Raw genomic sequence first — 20,213 nt, 5'->3', positions numbered from 1 at the left:
CTTCAGAAACGGGCAGAACAGCAGGGATAAAATGTAGGGCCAGAATGTATTATTTCCTTACTGCACATCACTTATTTAATGGGCCCTGCTGGTCAGCACTGTTGAAAATGGAGTACACGCTACTGCTCAGACTCCATGATAGTTCCTATGGGGAGGCTTCATTCCCTAACCAAGATGGCTGCTGAACCTAGCACTGTGCATGCACTGTGCCATCTTGTCACTATGTAAGAGCGACGCAGTGGTACACGGCTCCAGTGAGATCTGTGATTTACCTACTCCAGAAGCATTTCCAGAGTGATCCTGCATCACTATCCACATCCTGCATATACTCACTGGCTGGTGAGCTGTGTGACTCCCGCTCAAGATCCACTGCATCCAACCAGTGTGTATCTGAGTACTGGTGTATCCATCACTTCTTCAATAAACCACTATACTAGCCACAGCAAATGTACAGTGCACACTGCCATAGAACACATAGTGAAGACAGCACAGAGACCCTGATTCAGAGCCGGACACTCTGACAGAGCGCTCGCTCTGAATCAGGGCCGTCCTTCCTGATTTTAGAGTGGCCTCCTGGCTGCTCGCATAGCTGTGGGTGACCCTTATGGTAGGGTCTCGTCTTCCGCAAGCCCTGGAGTGCTTTTGGCTCTATCAGAGCCGAAAGCACTCCCACTGACATCACTTGTGATGTCAGTGGGGCCGGCCCCAGACAGTAGGCATTCCCATGGCAACGCCTCCGTCTGCCCAGCATGCCCCCGGCAAGGGGGCGTGCTGTCACTCACCATCGACAGCACACCCCCTTTGTAGCGAGACCCATAGCGACGGCTTGCCTGTTGCTATCCGGGTCTCGCGCATGCGCACGACGGAGCCGGGTCCGACGTGCGCATGCGCACTAGCCCAACATCAACCCGCTTGCGAGCGCTCAGTGCTCACGAGTGGGTCTGAATTAGGCCCAGAGGCCCTGATTCAGAGCCGGACGCTCTGACAGAGCGCTCGCTCTGAATCAGGGCAGGGCTATTTTTTTTTTAGCTGTGGGTGACCACCCACAGCTGTAGCAAGCGGCCACAAAGATGGTCGCGATAGTCACGACCATCGCGACCATCGCGCTTGCGATGAGACCCTTGTGGTAGGGTCTCGTTGCCGCAAGCCCCAGAGAGATTTCGGCTCTAACAGAGCCGAAATCTCTCCCACTGACATCACTCTTGATGTCAGTGGGGCCGGCCCCAAACGGAGGTGTTCACATGGGAACGCCGCCGTTTGGGCAGCCACTCCCCCGGCCCGCCCACCAAAGGGGGCGTGCTGTCACTCAACATCGACAGCATGCCCCCTTTGGTAAAAGACCCGGAGTGACGGATTGCCCATCGCTATCCGTGTCTCGCGCATGCGCACGACGGAGCCGGCTCCATCGTGCACATGCACACTGGCCTACCATCGACCCAGTTGCGAGCGCACAGCACTTGCGACCGGGTCAGAATCAGGCCCAGAGTGTTTCCAGTGCAGCATAGTAGCAGCGAAGCATAGAGCACACAAGCTGTATCATTATGTCTGTAAGAACATGCATACAGCCATAAATGGGTTTATCAAGCTAAAAGGTGCAGAAAATTTTATGACCTGGAAATAAATGCAATTAAAGTGTGAAAGGTTGTAGAAGGTCACAGTAGACAAACATACTTCCAGTGGTGTGCTACCAGAAGTTTTGACCCTCAAGTTTTTAGAGTCTCTAGAGTCCTGGCCCTCCTTCAAGCAGGACTGGACCTTGGTCTCCGCCTGGCCTCGCTGAAAGTACATGTTTCTGCTCTGTCCATTTGGTTCCAGCGCATAATTGCTCCACTGCTGGATGTTCACACCTTCCTTCAGGATGTCCTCCGAATTCAACCTCCTTTCGTTCCTCCGGTGTCAATGTGGGATTTGTAAGTGGTTCTCCAGGCCCTTCAGAGCCCTCCATTTGAACCCCTGGAATCTGTGAAACTCAAGTGGCTCACAGCGAAGACTTTCTCCTGGCTCTTGCGTCCTCCCATAGGGTGTCAGATTTAGGGGCACTTTCCTGTCACTCCCCATTTCTGATCTTTCATCAGGACAAGGCTGTTCTTCGAACTTGTCCTGACTTCCTTTCCAAGGTTGTTTCTCATTTCCATATGAATGAGGAAATCGTAGTCCTGGGCTTCCAATCACCAGACCTCTCGGCAGGTGAGGCCTCGTTGAATGTGGTCCGTGCTCTCAGGATCTACGTGGACTGTACAAGTTCTCTTCGGAAAACAGATTCCCTATTTGTCCTCTATGGATTCCACAAGAAGGGCTAGCCAGCTAACAAACAGACTCTGGCCAGATGGCTTCGCATGACTATCTCACAGGCTTACACACAGATGAGCCTTCCTGTGCCGGCTACCATCTCTGCTCATTCCACTCGCTCCGTGGGCAGCTCGCTGTGGCACCTCAGCTGAATAGCTTTGTAAGGTGGCCACGTGTTCTTCTGTCCACACCTTTCTTATGTTTTATGCCTTCGATACCTTTGCCTCTCAGGATGCTTCATTTGGACGCAGGATACTCCTCTCAGTTCAGGAGCATCCCCACCCTTGAATACTGCTATGGGACATCCACTGTGGATCCTTATGGACCCTGAAGAAGAAAATGAGAGTTATGGTAAAACTTACCTTTGTTAACTCTCTTTCTTTGAAGTCCATAGGGTCCACAGGGCACCCGCACTGATGCCCCTGGCTTCTCTGGGTTGGGTTTCCTGGTCACCAGGTTTCCAGTCTCTTTGATGTAAGAGTGTGATTCTTCTGTGTACCAGTCTTCCTTCTCTCCTCTCCTCCTCCTGCCTTCGGCTTGTTAACAAACTGATTTGCCTCAGACTCAGGGACGGGGTTTACGGGGGAGGAACCATTGCTTCCTGGCAGTTGAAGTCTTAGCTGTTTGGTGTCCGGTCCATATCCACCACCTACACCCCACAGTAGACCCAGGTGCAGATCCAAGCCCAAACGATATACAGTTTGTCAGTGGTTCCCAAACTTTTTTGAATCATGGTGCCCTAAAGCAGTTCTGGCCAACCTGTGGCTCTTCAGCTGTTGTGAAACTACAAGTCCTAGCATGCTTTATCAGCTGATCAGTGGTAGGGTATGCTGGCACTTATATTTTCACAATAGCTGGAGAGTCACAGGCCTGCCTAGAGTATCATCAGTTTTTATTATGATATCTTTGTCTTTTACAAAGGATTTTTCTATTGTGGAAGATGCAAAAACTTGCACAACCTCCAAATACAGAACTAGCAAACCTGTGACTTCATTCGAATCCAATACAACAAAGGACAAGTATAAAATTGAAGATCAAATCACCTGTGATACCAGCGGAGTAATGTATCTGCTAACATGCCCATGTATGAAACAATTTGTAGGTAAAACAACAAGATCTTAAAACAAAGGATACATGAGCATCAAAAAAATATACTGCAAGAATTCGATGAACATAGTGTCTCACATCATTTTAAAAAAGCGCACAATAACCCTACTGACCGAGACTATACATTTTTCATTTTTGGACAATTTTTTTTTTCCCCATAGGTTCTTACATCTCTTACAACATACCTCTATTGAACCATTGACTTGGTCTGACCATGCCCCGGTCACTCTTACAATCTCTACCAGTCTTCTTTCCCCTAAACCTTGCACTTGGCGCTTAAATGAAAGTCTTCTTTCGGATGCTTATTGTAGACTTCAGTTGGACCAGACTCTCACTGACTATTTTGAACTAAATCACACTCCTGAGGTTTCCAGCCTCACTGTTTGGGAGGCTCACAAGTGCATTCAGTATGATATACCGTTGGCCGCAACGGCAGCCCGACAGAGGAGGAAATCCCGATCGTCATAAAGGTAAGTATAAACTAATCTAATTCTACCCCCTAACCCTCCTTTAGGGTGCCTAACCCTAACCCCCCTCTGCCTAACCCTAATCCCCTAAGTGCCTAAACCTAACTCCCCCTTCCCCGCCACCTAAACCTAAGTCCCACGGGGGGTGCCTAACCCTAACCACCCCCCGGGGGTGCAGAACCCTAACCCTCCCCCTAGCCCAACCCTAACCTCCCGGAGGGGGTGCCTAACCCTAAGTACCCCCTGGGAGCCCCTAACTTACCCCCCCTCCCCCCGAGCGGCTGTCCACACCCAGCGCCCGGCATCACTTTGATCAGGATCCCGGGCGCCGGTCTCCCAGCGTCGGTAAAATGACAGGCGTCTAGATTTGGACACCTGTCATTTAATCCTCGCCGGGATTAAGTAGTTGGGAAGCCGGCTGTCGGCATTGCAAAGGCTGGCTTCCTGAACGTATACCCTCTCAAATGTGTATTGAAGGGTAAATTGATTGGTCGTAAGCCACAATTGCTCCAGCAAATTAGATTGTTTGAATTGAAACACAAAAAGGGGTATTCAATATGGGAGCGAAAAGTCGGTGCTGGACTTTTCGCTCCACATCGGAGATTTTCCTGGGATAAAGTATCGGGCACGCGCCCGCTTTATCCCCGTATTCAATATAAAACCTACGAAAACGGGAACCTGCGAAGTGGGATCTGCGAAAAAATATGAAATTTACCTGGAATAAATTGTAGGACCCCCCTAAAGCTGTAAAAACATGGGGGATCACTATGGGTACCCCCGTTTTAGCCTGCAAATGAAAGTCGGCGATTTAAATAGCCGCAGCAGGTGTTTTTTTCCCGACATTGAAGAAGTGTTGCAGAAGAGCACTTAGGTTATTTTTTTCATTTGTTTAAGTGGTCTCATCAAATTTGGGGTACATGAAAATGGGTACTAGCATATTTTTATGTCCCTAAAGTAAGTTTTAAAAAATTCTGCAATTATGCACCTGCCGCTAATAGCCTATTGTAGAAAACACCTGCCGCATACTTGCAGAATAGCCCTGAACCTATTTCCCTATTGTTATACAATTTTTTCCTTTTTTTTTTTTCACCCCAATTTTTAAATTAATTTTTTGGGGTATCCCTATTTTTTTAAAAAAACTTTTTTTTACAGTTATTTTTAAAATGTCAATCCCAGGGGTCCAGGCTAATTTTTTTAAGCCTGCACCCCTAAACCCCAATTCTGCACTTTTTTTCGCCACCTATTCAATGGTGAAAAGTTATCCCCGTTTTTATTCAAAGACTTTTCGAACCTGCGAAAAGTCTTTGAAATTGAATACGGTGTAAAACCAAAACCAGCAAAAATGACATCATCGGTGCGAAAACATCGCAAAAACTGAGTTTTCGCTCCATATTGAATACCCCTAAAAGCCTTTTTGACAGCTGCAGATCAGAAAGCTTTATCCTTGGCCCGATCTGAATAAATATATATAAATATATAAATACCTGGTAATAATCTGAACTCAATAAACTAAAATCATTATTTTCAATGGGGCAATAAACCAGGTAAATTGTTGGCACGGGCCTTGCGGGCTCAGAGAGCGGTATCTTTTATAGAGGTGGTCAAGGATGGGACTGGTAGAGATTGTAGATTGACCCCCACTATTGCCTCAGCATTTCAATCTTACTATTCGCAGCTGTATAACCTTTCGTCCTTGGGCTCTTCCGCAGAGGTTGGCGCTTTTCAGGAGACTGTATCTAATTATCTCCGGAAGGTTAGTTTCCCCTCTGTCTCCGACGGGGATAGAGACTGGTTAGACAGCCCATTCACATTGGAGGAATTGGAAGAAGCTCTAAAAAACACCACTACTGGTAAAAGCCCAGGCCTTGATGGCTATACGGTTTCGTATTATAACATTTTTAAGACCACTCTTTTACCCAAGATGTTGTCGGCTTTTAACTCTGTGGGGCCTATTCATCATAACTAAAGTTTCCCAGGAGGTAATTAGGTTTAGAACTCGCATGGAGTTCTACCTAATTACCGGAGGAATTCATAATTCCTCCTCCCTATAACTATCTATTCCGAAAAGCTGTCATTTTTGCGATGACAGCTTTTCGGGAAATAGACAGTTATCCCTGCCTGCTCTAACTTACCGCAGCTGGAAGCAGTGCTGCACATGCGCTGTTACATCTGTAAAACCAGCGCATGCGCAGCACTGCCTACAGATGCGGTTAGTTTGTGTCCCCCCCTCCGCTCACCTCCCCCCCGTTCAGCACTTACCTGCCCGCGCAGCAGCCTCCGGCTCCATCTGCTATGCTGTCATGTGGTCTCCCAGCAGCACACAGTACTGTTTAGAAAAAAAAAAAAAAGATTTTTTTATTTGTAAACTTTATTGTGCTCTGCTGTGGAGAACACATGACAGCATAGCAGACGGAGCTAGAGGAGAGACCAGAGCGCCGTAGGGAGATGCCGGGGGACCTGCACACGCTGACACAGGTAAGTGTTACCTGCTTTTCGCCACCTCACAGTGGCGAATAGTAACTCCATCAAATTCCGAAAATACATAATTTATCTCCTGTGCTAAGTATCTTCATGAATACTAAAATAACGTTATTTAAGGAAAATGTCTTTTAAAAACTTTATTTTAGTGTTGATGAATAGGCCCCTGTATCTGATAAGATAGTTTTTTTATCCCAGTCTCTTGAAGCCCATGTTGCGGTTATCCATAAGGACGGTAAGGACCCAGCCCTGTGCTCCAGCCAGGGCCGTAACTAGGGGGGGGCTGAGGGGTCATGTGCACCGGGCGCCATCCTCCAGCGGCACCGGCCACATACTTCTCTGTGCCGGAGGTCTGCAGATAGAGACCTCCGGCAGTGGTGCGCGCAGGACAGTGGTCACTGAAAATCGGCGGAAGATCCCGCCCTCCCTCCTCCTCACGGAAGTTAGGGTAAGAGCTCAGGGGGGGGGAGGAGGGAGCGGAGAGGGACGGCAGTGCTGCACAGGGCGCACTGCCGTCTAGCTACGACGCTGGCTCCAGCTATAGGCCTATCTCCCTACTGAATACAGATATTAAACTATTTGCCAAGCTTATTGCGAACAGACTGAAGATTCTTCTTCCTGCTTTAGTTCTTTCAGACCAGGTTGGTTTTGTCCCGGGCCGGGAGGCACGAGACAACACTACCAAGGTAACTGACTTGATGCATCTTGCTGTAACGGAAAAGTCCCCAGCTCTTCTGTTATCCACTGATGCAGAGAAGGCCTTCGACAGAATACATTGGCATTTCATGAGGGGTTTATTGGCACACATGGAGTTTGGTCCTGCCTCCTTGCATAGGATCCTGGCTTTATATTCCACACCTATGGCACGTATTAAGATAAATGGTGCCCTTTCTAACCCACTGTGGATTTTTAATGGCACTAGACAGGGATACCCCCTATCCCCCATTATTTTTGTTTTGTGTATGGAGGCATCGGCTAGGACTATTAGATTAAACCTTGGCATGTCTGGGTTGTTTGTAGATGGGCGTGAATATAAGCTGGCCTTGTTTGACAACGACCTTCTGGCCGTCTTTACCAACCCCTCTGTTTCTGTACCTAACTTAGTTTACTAAGCACCGGGACTTTGGTGCTCTCTCTAATTTCAAAATAAACTACTCTAAATCTATAGCAGTTAACCTTTCACTCCCCCCACAGTGGCGGAAGGTTTAAAGGCCTCTTTTCCCTTCTCCTGGCATCCCCCAAAGCTTAAATACTTGGGGATTTGGTTGAACCGTGACCTGTCCAGGTTGTATTCAGCTGCGTCCAGATCATTGCATGATGATGTCATGACGCGGCGGCCGGGTTTGAGGATGGCTGCTGCACACACTCATGAGCTCCGCCTTCTGGCTCTTGCAGTGGGTAATGGGAAAGATGACGTCTCTCCCACAATGCAGAGCACGCCAGCCCGGGAGGACTGATGTGCGGCGGCATTAGCGCATGCAGGGGGGTTTCTGTGTACCCAGAAACCCCTCCTGACGAACCCAGTGATCGCAAAATTTGAGCGGGTTATGTAGTGTATGGCTGTGCTACATGCAGAGCACCGCAACAGCCAATCACCGGTGAGATCTCAACCAGTCCCCACCGCTGTCTCCTCAGCCAGCAGGTAGCACCATCCAGCCACACAGACACTGGCTGGCCCACTCCCTCCTCCCGTGATTGCCAGGCCACACCCACTGCCAGGAGCAGCAGCAGCGAGGGACGCACACAGTCTTCCCCCGTTCCTAGACTGGACTCGGAGCGACATCCTCACGCAGCCACGCAACTTGAGACCCGGAAGTGGAGCACAACAAGGTGATCACAGGGAGTCTGGCTCACACAATACAATGGCAGTGTCACGGCCAGGGTTTCTTGGCATGGTACCCGCCGGGTATTACCTGTGAGGTTGTTATGGCGGGGGGTCTCTGGAAGCGGTGCTGGTGTTTGGCGAGGGGCATTGGCTGCGCGTGGTTCTGTGCAGGCACATTGTTACTAGGCCTGGTGAGGTCTGGCGGTGTTTCCGTTCCGTGGGCATGGGCGCCGCCATCTTGCCTGCGGCCATGTGATTCCAGCTGTCCAATCTGGTAGGTCTTGTGCTCATTCCAGCCAGTCACAGCACGGCACTGAATATTTAGGAAGGTCCAGAGCCTTCCTTCCTTTGCCAGTGCAACATGTTTCTCAGCTGCGGCTGAGAGAGAGTACCTGTGCCTTATCTGCCTGCCTGTCGGTTACGCTACTAGCCTGAACCTTGCCTGCTCCAACCTGCTGGACTTACCTTGCACCCTCCATATACCTTCTTACCTGCCTGAGTACCTGAACCTACTGTTTCCCTGCACCTTGCTTCATTTCACTCCCAGCTGGACTTCACTACCTCTGCCTGCATCAGTTACAGCTCACCATACCTGCATTTAGTTACAGCTCATCATACCTGCATTTAGTTACAGCTCATCACCATGTCAGCTGATAGTTATTTTCAGCCTGTTGCACTATGGGGTAATGAATTCCTTTGTACATCCATGGAGGGAAGTTATAGTTTGACATGGGATTTATTACTATCTTTAATACCTTTGGTATATCCTCTTTTTAAGAAATTTATTCATTTTGGGTTTATATGAATGATTCACAATAGGAATATTCTACAGCTTGTTTAGGTCAGAATCTTCATATGTATTCAACTAGAATTAGTATATAGTTAGAGGTACTAATGGAATTGATTATATTTCACTTCCATTAGATCCACTCTGTTTGATGTTTTTTTTATCTAACAAGTGTATTACTGAGCTGTAAAAAAATTTTCCAGGTTGGAAGGTTCTAAATATAGCTAGGATTACAAGGGTCCATATGTAAATAAAGCGGTTACCAATGAGACCCGGGATCTAGAATGGGTACAAGTGTTATTTCCCACCTATAAGATATGATACCTCATTGTCACTGATGGAGGGACGTACTGTGGACCGCGGCGTTAATCACGCTGGGCTCCACGGGTTATACACTTCCTAGTGCGGAATAACATATTATTGGATCGTATACCGCTGTGGAGGAGGAGTCCCAGTGGAACGCAACGTTGTACGGCGTTGCGTTCCACAGGCCGCTCGCTTCCCAGCGGGCTGATCCTTATGATCTACATCTTTTAGCTCTGTCATCTGTTAGCTGTCAGAGGATCAAAACGAGGTTTGGGACGCAGGGATACTTAATGCCGCGCCCCTCCCCATGGCTATTTCTCCCTGCCAAAAAACATGTGGTTTATATACACCAATGGGAGATAAGCATATAATCCTCTATAGGACGGAAGATATGTCCATACAATTAGAATATAAGTAAGTGGGTTAATATCCTTATTATATTATATAAGAGATCGGTTTGCCTCCATTTGTGTTTTATATAAAACTTAATTTTGTATTAAGGATAAAATATGTCAATGTTTTGTAGATTTTAAGGGTATGAGTGATGCAATTACACTCAGCGGAAATTAATCAATTCTAATGGGAGGCACTATTTAAGAGGCACATTTGAGAGACCACAGACACCTTGAAAAAGCTGCCAGAGCGGCAGTGAAACGCGTTGGTGTTACACCAGGATTCAGGCATCATCTGCACCTGCATTTGCACTTCATTTGGAAACCTATTATCGTTGGGACTCAGTCCTTATTTGAAGAATTCATGATCTTCAGCCTGGTACCAGGAACTGTGGACATTGAACTGTGACTTTGAGCATTTTTCTTCTCAGACCACCGCTACTACGAATTATTGGACCACCCTTCAGAGACTTACAGAGGTAATATTTGTCCATGTAGGAGGGTCCATGCGGTGAGGACAAATTATGTGCTCAGTCACTTATTGGATTTCCTTTTTCAGCTGATTGTTCCACCCAGATCCAAATACGGAACCCATTCCAGTGCTAAACATTTGGTGCGGTATATTTTGTATTACCTGATATAGGTGTATATTGAGGATATCAAGTCTACATTCATTTTTTGACATGCATGTCTATTTTTTATCTTAAATAGTGCCTTTTTATATTATTTTTATTTTTAATTTTCTCTATATATTTTTTACTACTTGCAAGTAATATTTATAGGTTGAATGCTATTTAGTGTTATTTTATGTGATTTAATGTGCTTTTGGTATTAACCAATAAATGATTCAAAGATTTAGCGCTGCTTTTTATATTTAATTTTCTGCATTTAGTTACAGCTCATTATACCTGCATTCTGTTTTCATCTCACCATACTTGTATACTGGACTATTCCTGCCTGTCACTATCTGGACATTTTCTCATTAACCCCCACTACAGTAACCAAGTGCACTTTAGTGCTATACCTGGACTTTTTCATTTGCCATTCCCATGTCTTCTAAGTCACTTATTAAAAACTTCACTTTTTCATTTAAGTCTGCTTCTGTGTCTGCTCCTATCACCACCCCGGGTCCACAACAAATTCAGAACCTCACAGCCATGTTTATACATATATATTTAATGTGTGTGTGTGTATGTATGTGTGTAAATCCTGCATTTGATCCCTGGGCGGCGGAAGCTGTGGCTGGAGCGTGGATTCAGGTAAGTGTATTTTTTTATTTTTTTTTACGTTTGTATCTGCACTGCATCGGGGGGGGGGGGGGGTGGGCACTTCTGGGGGCATCACTATTGGGGTTGGGGATTCTACTGGGGACTACTATTGGAGGGGCTACTGCTGGGGGCACTGAATCGGGGGACCTCTACTGGGGGGGTACTACTACTGGGGGGGAACTACTGCTGGGGGCACTGCATCAGGCGGGGGGACCTCTACTGGGGACTACTACTGGGGGGCACTGAATAGGGGGATCACCACTGGGGGCCTGCATACGGGGGACCACTACTGGAGGTACTGCATAGGGGAGACCACACCTGGGGGCACTGTATAAGGGGCACTGAATAGGGGGGATCACTACTGGGGGCCTGCATAAGGGGGACCACTATTGGGGGCACTGCATGGGGGGGACTACTACTGGGGGCACTATATAAAGGGCACTGCATAGGGGGTACCACTACTGGGGGCACTACATTGGGGGGGACTACTACTGGGGGCACTATATAAGGGGCACTGCATAAGGGGGACCACTACTGGAGGCACTGTATAAGGGAAACTAATGAGGGGCTGCATTTGTGGGACCACTCCTGGGGGCATTGCATGCTGGGGGTACAGTATAAGGGGAACTAATGGGGGCTGCATAAGGGGGACCACTACTGGTGGTACTGTATAAGGGGCACTACTAGGGGCCTGCATAAGAAGGACCACAACTGGGGACATTGCATACTGGGGGTACTGTATAAGGGGCACTACTGGGGTTAAGTAGTGTTCCCACTAGGCTGTTTTAGCAGGGCGTGATGCCCTGCCCTCGTTCTGGAGGGCAAAAAGCACCCTGCCCTCACAGCCTGTGGATCCCGTCTTCACCCGCGAGTCGCAGTGTCTCGCGGGTGGGGAAATGTGCGGTGACCCAGTCACCGCCGGAGAATAGACGCTTGGTGCTTGTGGGGCACTATATAAGGGGGCTGTCTGGCGTGTCCGTAAGTGCCGGGCACGCCCCCAAGAGTGATGAAAAGGGGACGCGTCTTATAAACATGCCCCCTTTTCAATGGCCACGCCCCCTTTTCGGGCGCGCACACCCAAGGTGCGCGCAGAGAAGTGCCCTCTCTAGCTCCAGCGCCCTGCCTGCCACTGGAGCTAGAGTGAACACTAGTTAAGGTGCATATGGAAAGGAATGTTCAGAGCGACAAGAAAGGGGTGTGTGTCATGTTGACACGCCCTATTTTTAAGTGACCACATCCATTTTTTTGACGCGCACATAGGGGGGTCTCCATTTTTAAATTTGCCCTGGGCTCTAAATACCCTTGTTACGCCACTGCTTGTATATTGTTCTAAGATTAATTATATTTGTTTGAGCATATACTAAGAAGTGAGAGGGGTCATGAATAGTAAGGGGAGGAGGCTTTGCCTGGAGCCAGATGCTGACGCGAGGTGGGTCTGTCTGCTCTTGAAATGCCAGGGCCTCTCTTTAGTCCCAGTCCGGCCCTGGATCAAGGAAAGCCAAGCCTACCAGGTTGGTATCTACAAATCTAGGCTGAAAAATGGCATAAGAGTATTTTGCAAGTATACCTATTTGTGATTTTAATTGAAATAAATACATTTTGAAAGTAAGAGTCAGAGCAGCAGTACAAACGCACAGTGCTTATATCATACCTACCAACTGTCCCGCATTTAGCGGGACAGTCCCGTTTTTCTGGAACTGTCCCACTGTCCCGCCCGCGGGCCGCAGGGTGCCGCGGTGGGGGGGAAGTTGGGGGAAGCATACACGCTGCTCTGCTATGCGTGTATGCAATAGACCTCTGAATGGACAGCGCAGCACATCCCTAGATGGACAGTACAGTGCCAGATTAATGTCCACATGGGCCTGGAGCTGAAATTTATGAAGGGCCTATTGTGTGCCGCTGCAGGGGGTGTGACCAGCGCTGCAGCAGTGTTACTGGTGATGTGGGGTCATGACCAGTGTGGTATAGGTGTGATTTACATAGGGGTGTGCAGGTGGCGGAACTACCGGCAGTGTAGCTGGTGCATTCCACTGGGGCCCACTGCAATAAAGGGTCCTGCAGCTGGCTGCATTATAATGAGTCAGATTGACTGATTATACACCACCACGTGACTCCAACCCGTCCCAGTGGTAACATTATGGAATGATGCGCTACCTATGGTCGTGGATATGATCCGGCCGGAGTTGGCTGGGCCCCCCTCTCCTCCCCTTATATCCTCTCTCCTACTTGCTCCTCCCGGTCCCGCCCTGCTTTTCCCCAACTGGCCTGGCTCTTCCTCTCTGAGGTAGTCCTTGCTACTGGTGCCTGGGATCTGATGTCACAATTTCGTGACTGTCCCTGTTGTTAAAAAAATCCAAGGAGGAGAGGAGGATCCACGAGCTGCAGATCTGGGATCACGTAAGTAAATAGTAATATAAGTAATATATTTGTCATCCACTGCCTGTCACCCTCTCCCTGTCACCCAGTGCCTGTCACACACTGCCTGTCACCTCTGCCTGTCACACACTGCCTCTCTCCCTGTCACCCTCTTCCTGTTACACACTGCCTGTCACCCTCTCCTTGTCACCCTCACCCTGTCACCCACTCCCTCTCCCTGTCACCCAGTCCATGTCACCCTCTCCTTATCAGCCACTGCCTGTCACTATCTCCCTGTCACCCTCTACCTTTCCCTGTCACCCACGGCACTATGAACTTGGGGTGGGGCAAGGAGGGGGGAATTGGTATGAAAAAATACCGCCGTGCCTAACCCTAATCCCCCCTCTAAGTGCCTATCCCTAACCACCCCCTTCCCCGCTGCCTACACCTAAGTCCCCCGGGGGGTGCCTAACCCTAACCCTCCCTCCCCCTAGCCTAACCCTAACCCTCCCGGGGGGTGCCTAACCCTAACTCCCCGGGAGCCCTAAATCTAAGTCCCCTCTCCCCCCCCCCGCGGCTGTCCGCTCGCAGCGCCCGGCATCTCTACGATCGGGATGCCGGGCGCCGGTCTCCCGGCGTCGGGGAAATGCCGGGCGTCTACATCTAGACGCCCGGCATTTCACCCTTGCCAGGATATGACAGTCGGGAAGCCGGCTGCCGGTATTTAGGCAGTCGGCTTCCCGATTGCATACCGAGGAGGGGGGCCCAAAACATATTTCTGCACATGGGCCCACCAGTCACGAGTTCCGCCACTAGGGGTGAAGCCTGTGTTGTGGGTGTGTTTTGACTGTATACAGTGCCATAACTACAGGTATGCGACTGGTGATGCTGCACTGCTCTGTTTGCAGCACTGTCGCTACCCCATGGCCCTTGTTACTGGCTAGCAGGGTGCTTGCACCATGCAGCCAGTATCACTCCTGCAGTGCTGCCCAGTCAGACACTCTGCAGTCTTTGCAGCGTCCTCAGGATGCTCCGGGCAGTGTTGCAATTCCAGGCCCCTCTACGGGACAGCATGACGTCATGCACTTGGGGGGCAGTGCCAGACACAGGGCGGTCTGGAGTAAGCTGATTGCGTGTGTGTGTGTGTGTATGGGTGTGTGTGTATGGGTGTGTGTGTATGGGTGTGACACTCTGGATGGCCTGTATAAAACACACTGACCCGTTTATGTAATCAATGTTTCAGAACTTGTATTTGTCCTTTTGGTAATCCTAACAAAGGAATGAATACAAGTTCTGAGACGTTGATTACTTAACTGGATTTTAGTGTGTTTTATACAAGCAGACAGTAAAGCTGACTGAGAGAATGCCACGAGTGTGCAAAGCGGTCATCCAAGCAAAAGGGGGCTACTTTGAGGAATCTAAAATATAAAACATATTTTGATTTGTTGAACACTTTTTTTTGTTTACAACATAATTCCATATGTGTACTTTCATAGTTTTGATGTCTTTAGTAGTAATCTACTAAATAATTTAAATAAACAAAAACCATTGAATGAGAAGGTGTCTCCAAACTTTTGACTGGTACTGTATGTGTATATGTATATATATATATATATATATATATATATATATATATATGTGTATATACAGTCAGGTCCATAAATATTGGGACATTGACAGAATTTTCATATTTTGGCCTCTATTCACCACCACAATGGCTTTGAAATGAAACACACAAGATGTGCTTTAACTGCAGACTTTCAGATTTAATTTGAGGGTAATTACATCCAAATCAGGTGAACGGTGTAGGAATTGCAACGGTTTCTATATGTGCCTCCCACTTTTTAAGGGGCCAAAAGTAATGGGACAAACTAAACAATCCTAAATATAACTTTCACTTTTTAATACTTTGTTGCAAATCCTTTGCAGGCAATTACAGCCTGAAGTCTGGAACGCATAGACATCACCAGATGCTGGGTTTCATCCCTGGTGATGCTCTGCCAGGCCTCTACTGCAAATGTCTTCAGTTCCTGCTTGTTCTTGGGGCATTTTCCCTTCAGTTATGTCTTCATCAAGTGAAATGCATGCTCAATCGGATTCAGGTCATGGGATTGACTTGGCCATTGCATAACATTTCACTTTTTAGCCTTAAAAAACTCTTTGGTTGCTTTTGCAGTATGCTTTGGGTCATTGTCCATCTGCACTGTGAAGCGCCGTCCAATGAGTTCTGAAGCATTTGACTGAATATGAGCATATAATATTGCCCGAAACACTTCAGAATTCATTCTGCTGCTTTTGTCAGCAGTCACATCATCAATAAATACAAGGGAACCAGTTCCACTGGCAGTCATACATGCCCATGCCATGACACTACCACCACCATGCTTCACTGATGAGGTGGTATGTTTTGGATTATGAGCAGTTCCTTTCCTTCTCTTCTCTTCGCATCACTCTGGTACAAGTTGATCTTTGTCTCATCTGTCAATAGGATGTTGTTCCAGAACTGTAATGGCTTTTTTAGATGTTGTTGGCATACTCTAATCTTGTCTTCCTATTTTTGTGGCTCACCAATGGTTTGCATCTTGTGGTGAACCCTCTATATTCACTCTTGTGAAGTCTTCTCTTGATTGCTGACTTTGACACATATACATCTACCTCCTGGAGAGTGTTCTTGATTTGGCCAACTGTTGTGAAGGGTTTTTTCTTCACAAGGGAAATAATTCTTTTGTCATCCACCACAGTTGTTTTTCGTGGTCTTCAGGGTCTTTTGGTGTTGCTGAGCTCTCCGGTGCGTTCTTTCTTTTTAAGAATGTTCCAGACAGTTGATTTGGCCACACCTAATGTTTTTGCAATCTCTCTGATGGGTTTGTTTTCATTTTTCAGCCTAATGATGGCTTGCTTCACTGATAGTGACAGCTCTTTGGATCTCATATTGAGAGTTGACAGCAACTGATTCCAAATGCAAATGTCACACCTAGAATCAACTCCAGACCTTTTACCTGCTTAATTGATAATGAAATAACAAGGGAATAGCCCACACCTGTCCATGAAATAGCTTTTGAGTTGATAGTCCCATTACCTTTGGCCCCTTAAAAAGTGGGAGGCACATATAGAAACTGTTGTAATTCCTACAACGTTCACCCGATTTGGATGTAATTACCCTCAAATTAAATCTGAAAGTCTGCAGTTAAAGCACATCTTGTTTGTTTCATTTCAAAACCATTGTAGTGGTGAATAGAGGCCAAAATCTAAAAATTCTGTCAATGTCCCAATATTTATGCACCTTACTGTATATATATATATATATATATATATATATATAGTGTTCAGTCTAGCTCCGGCGGCAGGCAGGGCGCCGGAGCAAGAGAGGGCAACCCCGAAAAGGGGGCGTGGTCATGAAAAGGGGGCGTGTCTATAAAATGCGTCCCCTTTTCGTCATACTTGGAGGCGTGCCCGGCGCTTTCCGGACATGCCGGGCAGCCCCCAAGCGCTGCAGAAAGGGAGAATATATGTCGGGCGCATGCGCCCGGCGTCTATTCTCCGGCGGTGACCGGGACACCACATGTTTCTCCACCCGTGGGACACTGCGTCCCGCGGGTGAGAACGGCACCCGCAGGCTGTGAGGGCAGGGCGCTTTTTGCCCTCCAGAAGGAGGGCAGGGCGCCACGCCCCGCTAAAAGAGCCTAGCGGGAACGCTATATATATATATATATATATATATATATATGCTCCTGTACCCACCTAATTTAACACACACACACATATATATGTATGTATATATATATATATATATATTATATATATATATATATATATATATATACACACACACAAAACATACATAAATAATACACAGAGGGCCTGATTCAGACCCGCTCGCAAGCGCTATGCGCTCACAAGCGGGGTTGATGTTTGGCCACTGCGCATGTGTGAGACCCGGCTAGCGACGGGCGCTCCGTCGCGACGGGTCTCGCACCAAAAGGGGGCAGCTGTCTATGTTGATCGACAGCTCGCCCCATTTTGGAGACGGGCAGGGGGGCGGTTGGCCAAATGGAGGCGTTCCCAAGGAACGCCTGCCATTTGGAGGCGGCCCCACTGACATCACGAGTGATGTCAGTGGTGAGCTTCCGGCTCTATTAAAAGCCAGAAGCTCACTGGGGCTTGCGGGATCGAGCCCCTACCACAAGGGTCTCGTCGCAACCCCCGATGGTTGAGACCATCGTGACCATCACCTGACCACTCGCAATAGCTGTGGATGGTCACCCACAGCCATGCGAGCGGCCAGGAGGCCGCACAAAAATTATTAAAAAACGCCCTGATTCAGAGCGAGCGCTCTTTCAGAGAGTCCGGCTCTGAATCAGGCCCAGAGGCCAAACCTTACACTGACCTTAAGCTTGAGCTTAAGGCACATAGAGGCAGAGCTTCGACTGCCAGTGGTGGGTGGGGCTTAGGTCGACCAGCCGAGAGGGGGTTGTGGAGGTTACGATGGGCTCAGCTTTGTGTGGCCGGGAGGTGAGTGAGCTGGGCAGTAAGTTCGGCTGTCGGTGGTGACAGGAAAAAAATCTTTTTTCCTGTCTGCACTGCAGTCAGTGTATCCTGTGGGCCTATTTTCAATGGGAGGTCTGGAGCTGTAGCTCCACCCGCCCAATTGTTAATCCGGCCCTGGGACAGTACAGCACACTCAACCAGCCAGCCCTCTCTGCATGGAGACTCGGAACCTGAGCCTGACTTGGATCCTACTTGGAATCATTATGTTTGGGTTGGTCCGGTTCTACACGTGACAGTATCCCACACACAGAATGACAGGGTGGGGCAATGGAACTGGGACTGGTGTACTGTGAGAAGACCAAAAATGAGACAATACAAAAATATCCTCTGTAAATCAACTCAACATAAGTCATGACAGTCGGTGGGTTAAATATCATTGCATCAACTGACCCACGATTTCTTGGAGTTAAAGAATTGATGCCCATGGGGCAGCTGGATCATGATGACATCACACTCTAGACCATTTGGGATTTGGTGGCTTTGGATGCTGTGTTTAGAAGAACTGTTTGGTGGAAGTGTCATGGGATCCAGTGAGATTTCAAGCTTTGCGAAGAGTACTTGGTCCCGTTCCACTGCTTTCAGACTGAGTATTGACTTGTCTTTAAGGGCATGAAAGGGGAAGTACCGAGGATACTAATAGCTGTGCTGGTGTTGATCCCTTGTGATCAGTTGGAACTCTCAGAGACACTCAGTTGATTAGGAGGATTTTGCTAGTTAAAGAATATGGACAAAGGTGGAAGGGTCAACACAGCAGAGAGTGAATTTCATCAAAGCACATATGGTTAGAAGGACAGATTCACATATTTGGAATAACAAGAGAAAATGATTTTAGCCAATGCAACGCACAGAACAGGTCTTTGCAATGTGGTCTCTAAAACGACCACTAGGTGGTGCAACAGGACGGTAATGTAACACTTAACCAGAAAAAAAAGCCTTATGTGGTTAAAAGGTTTAAGGCTTTAAATGTAATGTGATAGTTCTATAATATTAAAAAAAGGGGTTGGGTGTGGAGTCGAGTCCGCATTCTTAGAGAAAAGAAAAGCAAAACGTAACTTTTAAAGAATTTTTTTTTATAGAAGTTGATGTGCCTTACATTTTCTGTAATGGTTAAAAACACAAAAGGACAGTAGATGCAAGGAGTTTCTACATGCAACCCTGATCGCTTACATCTCTAAGAAAACATACAGTACATGCATGCAAATGTGACTGAAATCACATATGTCATGGGTAGAAGAGACATAGGACCTCATTCAGAGGCGGTCATAAGCGGCCGCTCAGTCGTACGCCTAACGACCGAGAAACTGAAAAAGGAAGCAATCGCACAGCCGGTCGGTCGCAACCAAAGTGACGCCCATACGTGAACAATACACCTCCTCTGATAGTAGCTAGCGATCGAGTCAGTCGTTGTGACGCCCACAAAAATTAACAAAAACCATATAGAATAAACCATCCCCATGAAATGTATTTATTCTTATTATTTGCTAATGCAAACTCAGCTGAATCAATTACGAGCCAATTAACAGTGTTATTAGCTACAACAAACGATTATTAGCTGCTTGCATTGTGTGGCACAAAATAGATACATCAATCCTAACAGGTTATTGGGCAATTTCACTGTTGCTAGGACTCTGCATACAAATACTTTCTTTCTCAACATGAACTGTGTCTGTCTCCGCCTACCAGGTCTGCCAGATCTCAGAAGAGAACTGTCCCACAACATCCTGTGCTGAGGCCACTCCCCCTACTGTGCTAAATGGTTGACAGGCATGCCTGTTTTTAATCTCTGCTGCTGATTGGACTAAAACACACAAGCAGCAATGTATACAGCCTATTATTTTACCTCCGCTGCGCTTCTGACACAGTGTCCAGGACACATGCTGTGCAGCATCACCCGGCCTCCCCCTCCTTCCCCGCTGCCGCGATCGAGGCCCGCTAAGCCCCGCCTCCTCGCTGAAAGGGACGTGGCCTCGGAGCAGTCGGGCCCACCGGGGAATTACCTGGCTCCCCGCTGGGCCAGTCCAAGCCTGGGCATGGGAGGCGGGGGCCTGGGGCACCAGCGACTGAATATGGGGGCAGATCTTTGGTAAAGCAATCTTCCCGGAATGTGAAGTAGGCGGCAGTAGACTGGGAATTTTGTGATTTGTAGTCCCACCACAGTGGCGGTCTTACAATATCTTGACTCAAACTCAGTCCGTGGTTTTCCCCTCCATCAGTGGTATCAGGTGGCTTTCACCTCCATCAGGAGGACTCTGAGCCTCATACTAATTGCACTATACAGGTCACTATCTTATCTGTCCAGCTGGTTTGGTGTTCGTATTGCAGCATCTTACGCCATGCATGGCGGGAGACACCCTCACGCAATCCGGGACGTGCAATAGCATCCCCATTCAA

General features: G+C 47.9%; 1 protein-coding gene across 1 annotated transcript in view; it reads left to right on the top strand.

Moving 5' to 3' along the window:
- Window positions 1–1,555: 1,555 nt before the first annotated feature.
- LOC148524853 (fatty-acid amide hydrolase 1-like) overlaps window positions 1,556–20,213 on the top strand; it is a 136,295-nt gene continuing 117,637 nt past the window's right edge. Inside the window, exons 1-3 of the mRNA XM_088471588.1 lie at window positions 1,556–1,592; window positions 1,858–1,910; window positions 3,211–3,348. Coding sequence (XP_088327714.1) covers window positions 1,556–1,592; window positions 1,858–1,910; window positions 3,211–3,348 — 228 coding nt within the window. The remainder of the gene's footprint in view (window positions 1,593–1,857; window positions 1,911–3,210; window positions 3,349–20,213) is intronic.

This window comes from Taudactylus pleione, unplaced genomic scaffold (assembly GCF_031769625.1).
Source record: "Taudactylus pleione unplaced genomic scaffold, aTauple2 ptg000115l, whole genome shotgun sequence".
NCBI classification, from domain to species: Eukaryota; Metazoa; Chordata; class Amphibia; order Anura; family Myobatrachidae; genus Taudactylus; species Taudactylus pleione.
This window is presented reverse-complemented; position numbering and strand designations above follow the sequence as displayed.